The sequence below is a fragment of the Parasteatoda tepidariorum genome, chromosome 1 (genome assembly GCF_982258835.1).
Source record: "Parasteatoda tepidariorum strain Cologne lab strain chromosome 1, Ptep-v5.0, whole genome shotgun sequence".
Taxonomy (NCBI): domain Eukaryota; kingdom Metazoa; phylum Arthropoda; class Arachnida; order Araneae; family Theridiidae; genus Parasteatoda; species Parasteatoda tepidariorum.
The window spans coordinates 40,791,925-40,803,565 of NC_141755.1; the positions used below are offsets into that span (position 1 = coordinate 40,791,925).

Here is an 11,641-nt window from a genome sequence, read left to right on the forward strand (position 1 = left end):
GGACGAAAGATAAATAAATATTACAGATAAATGGTAAATACCTTTGTGAATAAGGGATAAAGAAACAACCTATACAGGCTATCTTTATAAATCTCGGTAATTTTATGTTGATTAAAATCAAAGATATCCGGATCTCTGAAGTTAATTATTAAGATTAAATATAAAGTTTTGACGATATCCTAATTCGATATGCGACTCCGTGGCAAACAAGGATAGACAGTGTTCTTGGCCAAGTATTCTTCTCCAGGTATTCTTTGGCCAAGTGCGGCTCGAAAGTGAATCTATTTATTTCTGAGAGTGTAAAAGAAGAAAGAAAACAACATGGAGTTTTTTAAACATGAATTTTATTCAACCAACTGAAGAATAATTTTAAATTTGTTGGATTCTTACAGATCCAAATCAAATAGAAGCAATGTATAATAATTAACCAGTTCTGTTTTCGCATTTCTTGGTCATCGAATTGCAAACCGAACCTGCTTGACATTGGGGATAGGTATAATTTTCATAGACTACTCCGCGTCCGTTGTTTATTTCATTATTATTGCCTCTTGGTTCGCAACTGGCACCTGGAGCTGGAAAAAAGGAAAGAAATGCGTAAATGTAATCGATAAAAAAGATCATCAAGGCACAAAAATTATTAAAAACTTGTGATATTTTTATTACTTTAAAAACTAAATTTTTCTTTAATGTTGAAAAAAAAAATACAATTTGAATGATAATATATACAGGGGGTGGACAAAATAATGTTGACACTTCTATACTAATACATTTTTTGTATCTTTCAAAAAATACTTAAGGAATCATTTTATAACTTCAGAAGTGTTTAGGTCACGCTATTTCTCATGCAAATCAATGAAGTTTATATTTTTTAAAGGTTTGAGGGACAAACAATAAATTACAAACCAAAAATAGTGTTTTTGAGCATCCTATGCTGAAAAATATAGCAATAAATTTGTAAATTGTTACAATTATTTTGGTTACAAGCAATAATTGCAGAAAATTTTGTAAGTCTAGCTTAAATATTATAGTAGATATGAACATTTTTATTTTAAAAAAAAACTTATTTTTTTGTCCTACGTTTCTTTTTGATATAACTATAAAAATATCCATTAAAATTAAAGAAAATTTAAGAGCAATTTAAAATAATTACAAAATTTTTGTTTTAAAAATTTAGTAAGTTGATTGTTGAAAACTGCGCAATATAATTAAAGTAGTAGTTATTTTAAACTGCGCATACGCAGAAAATCTGTAAAAAAAAATTTCTTAATTTTGTAGTGAGTCGTATTTGGAAACAAATGAAGAAAAAAAAATCTAATTTGAATATCTTAGAAATTTAAAAAATTTCAAGCAATTTTCAAAGTGGTTTTTTATTTTTAAAAGAAAGTTAAAATTCATAAGCGGTTTTATTCAAATATTATTTTGTATCTGGGACAAAATTAAATAACTAATGATTATACGTAACAACAAACATTCATACACTTAAATATAAGAAAAGAAATCATGTGAAAGTAAAAATATTTTTGTGGGGGATGATCCCCAACTAAGCCGTTGTGATTTTTAATACATTTTGTTTAATTGTTCAAAAAGAAATTTGTGTTAAACGTCTTATAATTTTGAGTTTTCTTTTAAAAAATACGAAAACTGCTCACTAAGTGCTCATCAACTGGTCCTGCAATTCCCTCACATTGCGAGAGGGTAGCGGGGCAGCACGAATTTGGTTTTCCAAGTAGGACCACAAATGCTCTATTGGATTAAGGTCAGGAGAATTTGGGGGCCAAGACATGATTGAAAGTCACAGGAATATTCCTCGACGATTCGACCTTTATGACTCAAGAAGTAAGGAAGAAGTACGGCAAGTAATGGAGCATTGGAATGAGTTTATTATCTCACAGATTTATTAAACTGCTCTTTATACAAATTTATTTTCCTCTTTTAAAAGCTTAAAACCATTAATCGAAAAACCATTTAAGCCTGATTTCATGGAATATGGAAAATATTGTAGTTTTTAAATTTTTACTTTATTACGACTTCAGAAAATTCGTGAATCCTTTTTCAACTTTGCTTCACAGTTCTGTTTCAATTAAATATTAGAAAATGAAAATATGCAAGTTTTATACCGTAACTTCTTTTAAAAAAATTGTTTAGTTCTTAAAGTCAAGGGAAAAATAAAAGAGATGTATTTTATTCAAAATAAACTTTAATTACAAATAAGCGTTATATTTTCCGTTTTCATCTAATATTAAATTCCATAGTTTTTTTAATTTTGAAAATAAATAAGATATTTGTATCGTCTAATGCAATATTTATAAGTTTAGACAGTTTTTTTTACAGTGCAGTGGAACATAAAAAACATTTCCAAAACAATAACTGCGCTTTAAAAAACAGTGCCAAATATATTAACCTCCATAGCAACCACAATATTATAGTTCTACATGTTTACACTTTTTTATTATCTTAGTCTTTGCGAAAGTAAATATTTTTGTAGAATTTACGTGTTTATCATGTGTTATATGATGAAATTGTGTAATTATTTCAAGTATGTATGAATTGATTTCATAATTTCACTGAAAAAAGAAATAAACTTACCTAAAATTCTTTCACAAGTAACACAGCAACTACATATGGCATAGACTGGTCTAAAACCTGGTTTACAATTTATACTAAAGTTGTATATTCCGCACTGATTAGCATCGCATTCCGCGGCTGAGCTAAATTGCAAAATAGCAAGAACTACGAAAATAGCCTGATACATATACATGTTTGTCTTGTTGATGGTTTCGTCCTGCAAAACATATAATGTATAATAGAATGAAAAATATTATTAGATTATGTAGGAAACAATTTGTTAACGTGAAGGGGAAATTCGCTACATATTTCAGATTGAAATTTTTAGCTTTAAAAACTCACTCTTCACTCTGAGGTCAAGCATCTTTTAGTCTGATATATTGTTATCATCGGAAATGTTCAAAGTAAACAAATGAAAAAACTAAAACAAAGCAAATTTTAAAAAATTAAATTAGTGGATCTTTCAGTAGGAAATAGTTAAGTTCCTTTTATCAATAAATGCAATTTCGGACAATTTTTTCATAAGTTTATTTCCTTTTAACTATCCGAACACTTTCGTTGTAAAAATTTACCACTTTCATCAAACAATACAGAGTATTTTATTACCAATAAACAAACTTGCGATGTGTATAGATCTAGGTATGAAATTTATATTCTTCAGAGCTAGCCAGACTAAAATTTTTCCTTTCCAATATTCTCATGTAAAATGTAAAAGTTTCAAAATGCTAACACTTGTAGTAAAAAAAAGTGGTGACCAAATCCATAATGAAATAAAATAAATAAAAGAAATTCAATACGTTTATTCCTAAAACAAATACCAATATCAGTTTAAGACTGCTACGGTCATGTTAAATGTACAACGCGCAAGTGTTTATTTTTTTCAGGTGTTAATCATTAATATTCATTCACAGAAATACATAACTTTGTGGTTCACTGTTGGAAGTGAATTTTGATGATTAGTAGTCTACAAGAATAACCTTTATTTCTCGATGATTTTAGAATTACCTTCGACCTGCTAGCCCCACTGAAAGTATTTTTGTCTTAATAGCTATAGTGTGTGAACTCAATAGAACATAAAATAACGGACAGTTTCGTGACTCCCCTTATTTCAGAAAAATATTGCCAGTTGTAAACTGTTGTGTTTTTCTCAAAATTTCATCTGTCTCCACGTGAGAAAAAAAAATTTCTCTCAAAAATAAAAATAAAAAACACTAGTCGAATATTTTAAATACAGAACATGTCCTAGTGTTGAGATAGACTTTCTAGTCGGGCATCTGGACCATGTCCGAGAGGTCGTGAGTTCTAAACCCGCCAGCCGAAAATTCATCATGCACGGAATGATGATTGGTGCTGTCTAAATCTGTCGGGTCTACTAAGTCCTCCTCGGAAATCTGTGAATGGATCGGTGGCGTGTGAATGTGTCTTCCTAGTAAAATGGAATTAGACGTATATATGTTTACATGTTATATTCGGATCATTCTCAGGGTTGTTTCCTCGACGGTCGCCAATAGCCCATTGTGCAATTCCAGTGGGATGGATATATATATATATATATATATATATATATATTTAAAAAAAATATGCATATATATATATATATATATATATATATATATATATATATATATATATATATATATATATATATATATATATATATATATATATATTAATTCTCGTAAACGTAATTAAAACACAACTTCAGTATATTTTGAAAAAGAACAACATCTACCTTTATTTACAAACGACTACTAACTAAAGTGTTGCCATGCAGAGACAACTAAGTTCCTTTACTTAATCTCGTTACTAGGTAATTACAGGCGTGCAACATCCTCCCCGCCCTGGTCGACCTCCAGGGGGATGACCAGCTGCACGGGTCGGGAAATTGTCCCTCCATTTACACGCAGTATGCATGTACGGGCTTTGTTGTCACGGCCTAAGATTACCGACTCGACGCGTGCTTTCCTCCAGGTGTGCCGAGGTCTGACGTCCTCCTGCAACAAGACCACATCTCCGACCCGGATTACAGTACCTTTAGATGGGTTCTTCACATGGTGAAATGTTCTCAAGTCCATCAAATACTCCTTCTGCCATCTTTTCCAAAAGGAGTCCATTAATTGTTGACGACTTCTCCATATGCGTGTTAAATCAGAGTCCGAACTCGATGGGCCAGAAGGGATAGTTGTGAGTCGTTTTCCTATCAGAAAGTGAGAGGGTGTCAGTGCTTCGTCCGGATCGTCTGTAATACCATATTCATGAACAATTGGTCTGCTATTCACGGCGGCTTCGATATCGCATAGAACTGTGACCAGACTGGTAGTGTCTAAGCAAGCTTTACCAAGGGTCTTCCGCAGACATTGTTTGATAGTACCAATCATTCTCTCCCAAAACCCTCCCCACCAAGCCGCACGTGGGGCGATGAATTTCCATGTCATGTTGTGATGAGCATAAAACTGGTGTACCTTGGAAGAGGATATGATGTTCCACAAGGACCTCAACTCCTTGTCTGCAGCGCCGAATGTTGTGGCGTTATCTGTGTACACAGTATGAGGAAGGGAACGTCGAGATACGAACCGTTGTAGCGCAAGTAAGAAAACATCAGTGCTTAGATTAGACACTACTTCCAAGTGGATGGCTCGAGTTACAGCACACGTAAATATGACTATGTAGGCCTTTGTAACCAATTTTTCGTTTTTAACATAGAGGGGTCCGGCAAAGTCAATTCCAGTTGTTTCAAATGGGGTCGACTTTTGAATTCTTTCAGCGGGTAATGGAGCTTCTATCTGTTCACCACGCTTTTGCTTCAGTATCTTGCAAGGAAGGCAAGTGTGTATGACCTTTTTAATGGCTTGTCTTGCTCTTAATATCCACCATTTAGAACGAAGCTGAGAAAGCACAATCCTAACTCCTAGATGGTGCATTTTTAAGTGTGTGTGGCGTATGAGCAGGCTTGTAAAAGGGTGAGAACCTTCCAATAAGATGGGATGTTTTTCCGATTCTGATAAGTCAGAAAATTGCAGTCGGCCTCCAAGACGTATTATGTTGTTGTCAAAAAGTGGGTTGAGTTTTTCTATTTTTGAGTTCTTGGGAAGTGACTTTGATTTCGACAAGGCTTCATATTCTAAAGGAAAAGATTCCTTCTGAACGGTTTGTATCCAATAGTTGCAAGCTTGATTCAGTTCTGTGGCATTCAATTCACCAACCATCTTTTCTTGTGTTTTGCAGTTGTGAATAAAGCGAAAAATCCAAGATGTCACGCGTAACAATTTAAAGTAAGAGCTGTAGTTCCCAGCATTGATAATTGGCAGAGTAGAGACAGTGTAAAGAGTCTGCACTTTCTTCTTCTTTAATTCTAAGTTGTGAGTGTAATCTTCATAAGTGTTTTTAGAATCAGGCCAGTTTTCAGGTTTGATTAACCACTTAGGACCGTGCCACCAGATTTCTAGATGTCTTAGCGTTGATGGTGAGGTACCTCTTGATAATATATCACCAGGATTGTCCTTTCCAGGGCAATGTCTCCATTGGGAAGGATTAGTATGAGAAACAATTTCCGTTACTCGATTGCAAACAAATGTCTTCCATTTATTTGAGTCACTGCAAATCCAACCCAAAACTACTTGGGAATCACTCCACAATATTGCATTGGACATAGGAATATTAGTTTCAGCACAGAAGTATCGCAACAATCGAGCTCCCATCAGAGCCGCTAGCAGTTCCAAGCGGGGCAAGGTGACTTTCTTGATAGGTGCAAGTCTGTTGCGACTACACACTAAATGCACGTTTGCTTGATCACCATGAGAACTAACTGTGTATAAAACTGCTCCATAGGCTCGTTCAGATGCGTCGCAAAACACATGAATAGTAAAGGGAACGTGTGATGAAACGCCTATAAATCGAGGAATTTGAAAGGAGCAAACGTCATCAAGCTCTCCAACAGCAGCATTCCATGAAGTTGCCAAATTAGAGGGCAGTATTTCGTCCCATTTGATTCCTAGAATCCATGTGTCTTGAAACAGAATTTTTCCAAAGATTACAAAAGGAGAAAACAGTCCTAAAGGATCGTAGAAGCTAGCAATACAGTGGAGTAGCCATCTCTTTGTAAGTGGTTTGTCTTGAACAGCGCAGAGAGAGGTTTTGAAAGTATTTCCGAGGGTGTCAGTTTCTGTATTCCACTCTATTCCTAAAACTTTAACAGTTGTTTTGAATCCTTCATCTTGATCTCGTAATTGGTTCTGAAGCATTGTTGAGTTTGTAGTCCATTTCTCCATTGGAATTTCAATCAATTGCATCAATTCTTTGACTTCTTTATGCAGTGTGGTGATTTCAGATTCTGTTTCAACACTAGCAACAAAATCGTCCATGTAAAGATGTTTATCGATCATGGGAGCAGCAATCGGGAATTCATTCACGTGCTTTGAAGCCACTTCACGTGTTGCAGCACATAACAAAAAGGGGCTGCATGCTAGTCCGAAAGGTAGACGAGTAAATCTGTAAGTAATTATTTCGTCCGTGAAAGATGGGTTAGTTTTGTCCTGTGCTAGTCTGTACCAGAAAAATCTTGTGGAATCTCTATCTCTTTCATGTAGGCTTAGTTGTAGAAAGGCCTTTTTTCCGTCACCTGTGACTGCAAATTTGTGCATTCGCAGTCTGAGTAGACAACCAATCGTTTCAGGTAAAAGATTTGGACCGATTTCTAAAGTATCATTCAGTGAAGGCATTCCTGGATCATGTGATGATGCATCGAAAACAATCCTCCATTTGGTCTCGTTAAGTTTCACTTTTTTGACAGCATGATGGGGTAGGTAAAATACAGTGTTTGAATTTGAAGGTTCTAGCTCACAAACTTCAACGTGTCCTTCTACAATGTAGTTTAGCATACAACTATCGTATTCTTTCTTCATAGCATCATTAGATGCAAGTCGCTTCTGGAGAGATTTCAAACGTTTTTCGGTAGTAGCTATGTTAGTAGACAAAATTGATTTTGTAGGCTTCCTAGGCAGAGACACAACTCTACGATTTCCCTCAGTTCGGTAGTTTTCGTGAAATTCTCTCATAATTTCATTTTCTCGAACAGTTTTGTTCCTGATTTGAGTATTTTTGATACCAATACAATCTAACTCCCACAAGCAACGCACTTCGTCGTCCAAACAATCACCAGAAATTTGAACAGAAACATGGTGAACTGATGAATCATGTTTGATGGTTGTGTGTGTTCGTGACCCATTAAGGATCCATCCAAAAATAGAGGGTACTATGGCAAGAGATTCTGTAACTTTAATCGGGGGTTCCGTAGTGACCACATGCCAATAATAATCGCCACCAATGAGCAATTCGATGGGTAAGTTGTCGTCTCCTGGAGGGTCTGCAAGTGTTAGTTTTCGGCTTCGAGCAAATCGAACAACGTCCGCAGGGGCAGCAGGGTGTGAGGTATATCTGTTGGAACTTTCGAAAGCTGTTATAGAAACAGAGTTTTTGTTCCATAAACTTGAAAGTGAAAGTTGCACACATCTTCGCATGTTTCGTGAAGTACTGGGAGCTTCAAAAACATGTACATTTAGTTGCTCAGTGCTTACAATTGGGAGTTTCAGTTTGTCAATGAGGTTTGCATCGACAAAGCTTGTCTGGCTACCTCCATCCAAAATGCATCGGGTTAACTTCGTAAGACCTGTGGGTCCAGTAACATACACGCGTGCAGTTTGTAAATGGGTAAAGCTAGTTTTAGGTATGTTGATGTGATGAACCTCACTATTTTGGATCGCAGTGTTTAGTGCAGATGAACAAATGGATATGTGGTGTTTCTTCTTGCATTTTGTACAGCGAGCAGTATCTTTTCGAGGGCAATTTGTCATTCTGTGTCCTCTATTAGTACATAAGAAACAACGGTTAGAGCCTTTTAACTTTTGTATGCGAGTGTCATAGTCAGTTATGGTTTCGCATTTCTGAGCCCAATGACCAGAAGATTCACAAAAGGGGCAAAATGGGGTATAATTCTTTTTCTTGTGTACAGAAGTGGACTTATTATTTACGTTAAAGGCAGTAGTTGGAGTAAACGGTTCAATAACGTCACCTTTTATTTTTGACGTAGTTAATGCTCCTTGTACTTCTTGTGATAAAAACTCCATCATTTTCGTAATGTTTCCTTCGGCCAATTTTTCTCTTTGGGCATGAATGATCCACTGTTTACAAATGTCGTCTGGAAACGCTCGTAGTAATTTTGGAGCTAATACACGACCGTAACTGTCAATATCTTCACCAAGTGCGCGTAAGGCCTGCAGCCTTCTATTACATTCAATGTAGGTTTCATTTAAGGCTGTTGCCGATGAGTTGCGTACTGGTGTTAGATTTTCCAGAAAGTCCAAATGTGCTTGGATAATTCTATTTTTGTCCCCATATCTATCCATTAGTAGCTTTTTAGTGGTTTTATATGTGGCAGCAACAATACTGATACCATCAACTAAACGTCTTGGTTCGTCTTGCAAATAACCTCTTAAGAACACATGTTTGTCAATAGTTGAAAGGTTTGGATTAGAGTCTACAGAAGATTGGAATTGTTCCCAAAAACTTTGCCAATTTTCAATTTCACCGCCAAATGGTTCTCATTTAATTGTCGGTAGTTTCACTGTGTACGTTGGGCTAACAGGTGTTATCTGACCAGCAAGTGATGGATTAGTAACCGAATTAGTCGCCAAATTGACATTTTCAGTGCCCAAATTAAGATTATAGCTAGCGTTAATAGTTGGCGATAATTTATTTTGGATGTATTTTTGGGCTTTAAAAATTGCGCGCTGAGCATTTTCTGTATAAGTTTCACATTGAGTAATGTCATTTTCATATTCGTCATCCGTAAAAAGAACATGGATTTCATTATCAATCGTTTTCATTTCATTTAAAATAGTTTTTAAACGACTTACCGCATATTCCATATCTTCATTCAAAGTATCGTCTGTCATGTTGTCAATCTCAGTTGAGAAACGAGTTATGTTGCTTCGAATAGTTTTTCGTTTCCGCTTCAATTGCGACACTTGTTCTTCTTTCGTCGCCATTTTTCTTCCGTGGAGATCAAAGTTCGCAGTAGTAAAAGTTCGCAATAGTAATAGTTTCGTAAAAAACCTTTGGCGTAATTCGTAATAATTTTTGGCGTAGTTCCAAGTCGCTGATTCGTATGAGTATTTCGGCACCAGATATTAATTCTCGTAAACGTAATTAAAACACAACTTCAGTATATTTTGAAAAAGAACAACATCTACCTTTATTTACAAACGACTACTAACTAAAGTGTTGCCATGCAGAGACAACTAAGTTCCTTTACTTAATCTCGTTACTAGGTAATTACAGGCGTGCAACATCATATATATATATATATATATATATATATATATATATATATATATATATATATATATATATATATATATATATATATATATATATATATATATATATATATATATATATATATATATATATATATATTATATATATATATATATATATATTATATATATATATATATATATATATTATATATATATATATATATATAAATTTAAAAAATATTAAAATTTTTATTGGAAACCCTTGAAAAAAAATACGAGTTGAAAAAAAATCTCACAATAATATAGCATTAGGTAAATTTTTCTGTAAATTTATTATTCACAATAATTCAGAATCGAAGTCGCCGGCCAGGTGGCCGAGCGGTTAACGTGCCTAACTGCGAAGCCAATGGCCGCGGGTTCGAATCCCGCTCTGGGCATGGATGTTTCTCTCTCTTGTGTTGTCCTCTGCTGTGTGTGATGTGTGAATGTGGCCCACCATGTGAACGGGTTTGTGGCAGTGTGGCGTGGGCAATGTTACTCGCCTCCGTGACTTTGATTCACAGGTGACCGCTGGGTAACGCGAAATGAGTAACAACTCTGGCATCTTCTAAGGCGAAACGAATAAAGTTCAGTGCCTGCCATTCGAAAAAAAAAAGAATCGAAGTTAACAGACCACAATCCAAACTATGGAAAACTAAATATAAATAACTCATTTTAGTATAATAACTCATCAATATAATAACTTATCTTAGGAGGTATTTTCCGAAAAGATACGAAAGAATTTGCTTAAAATTAAGAAATGTAAATATTTTTAAATGCTTATGGACTTAAAAGGGTTTAAAAAAATCAGAGGCAGGCAGACTATAAATTTGAAATTAATAATTTCCATCAATTTTCTTCTGGTCTGACATCCATTAATTTGAAGAGACGAGGGGAAAAAAACAATAATATTTAGTATACAATGACAACAATTTTAAGTAAAGTAGCTAACTTACCTTTCAGGTATATTTGAATCTTCAAATTTCTTTGTAAAGGAAATTTAAAAGTATCTCACTATATATACTAAAGGGCAGACAGAAATACACGTATTGGCAATATAATATTCACGATTTATTAAATGTGTTCAAACACACTTATACACAGAAATTAGTATCTATTATTTTGTGCAAGATCAACAGATAGAAAAAAGCCACATAGCATGAATCTAATCAACTTGGGGCTTAATACTGCTATAAATCATAAATAGATAAATCATAACTACTTTCTCTTCGTTTCATCAATAATGTATCTGAGATAAAAGACGAAACAATTTTGTTTATTCATATCTAAATCCTTTTTCTAATAATTTGACCTTCATAAAAATTAATCAATGTAAAATTTTTACTTTATATTTGTGACTATAGTTTCTAAAATTGTAGTTACCTCAGATATTTTAGATTTCAAAAACCAAATCCTCTTAATCACAAATAATTATGTCTTTGAGACGGATTTCGTGTCAGAATTAATAGGCATACGGATTAAATAGCAATTTTTAAAATGTGCTTAAAAAATTTAATTACATTTTGCATTTGAAATTTCGATCATTGCATCGATAAAAGTAAAGATGCTACCCTTTTCTTGCTCACAATGCATTCATAAAATGACTTTGTATAAACGACTATAATAATAAATCTGACAATTATTATCAAAAATTTAACTTTAAAAATGTAGTTTATTCAATGCATGAGTGTCAGAGATAAAGGTTTTCTACTCGTTAGTAA

The 11,641-nt window shown here is 34.1% G+C and overlaps 2 protein-coding genes across 2 annotated transcripts; both read right to left on the reverse strand.

Annotated features, from left to right (window-relative positions):
- Positions 1 to 315: 315 nt before the first annotated feature.
- LOC107455029 (uncharacterized) lies at positions 316 to 11,014 on the reverse strand. Its single transcript, XM_087162522.1, has 3 exons — positions 10,877 to 11,014; positions 2,587 to 2,782; positions 316 to 572 (listed from the first exon to the last, which is right to left on the reverse strand). The coding sequence occupies exons 2-3, from the start codon at positions 2,756 to 2,758 to the stop codon at positions 424 to 426; spliced, it is 321 nt and encodes a 106-aa protein (XP_087018648.1). The 5' UTR covers positions 2,759 to 2,782; positions 10,877 to 11,014; the 3' UTR covers positions 316 to 423.
- Positions 4,380 to 9,608, reverse strand: LOC147816408 (uncharacterized). The gene is made up of 2 exons (XM_087153798.1): positions 9,218 to 9,608; positions 4,380 to 9,097 (listed from the first exon to the last, which is right to left on the reverse strand). The coding sequence occupies exons 1-2, from the start codon at positions 9,606 to 9,608 to the stop codon at positions 4,380 to 4,382; spliced, it is 5,109 nt and encodes a 1,702-aa protein (XP_087009924.1).
- Positions 11,015 to 11,641: the final 627 nt, after the last annotated feature.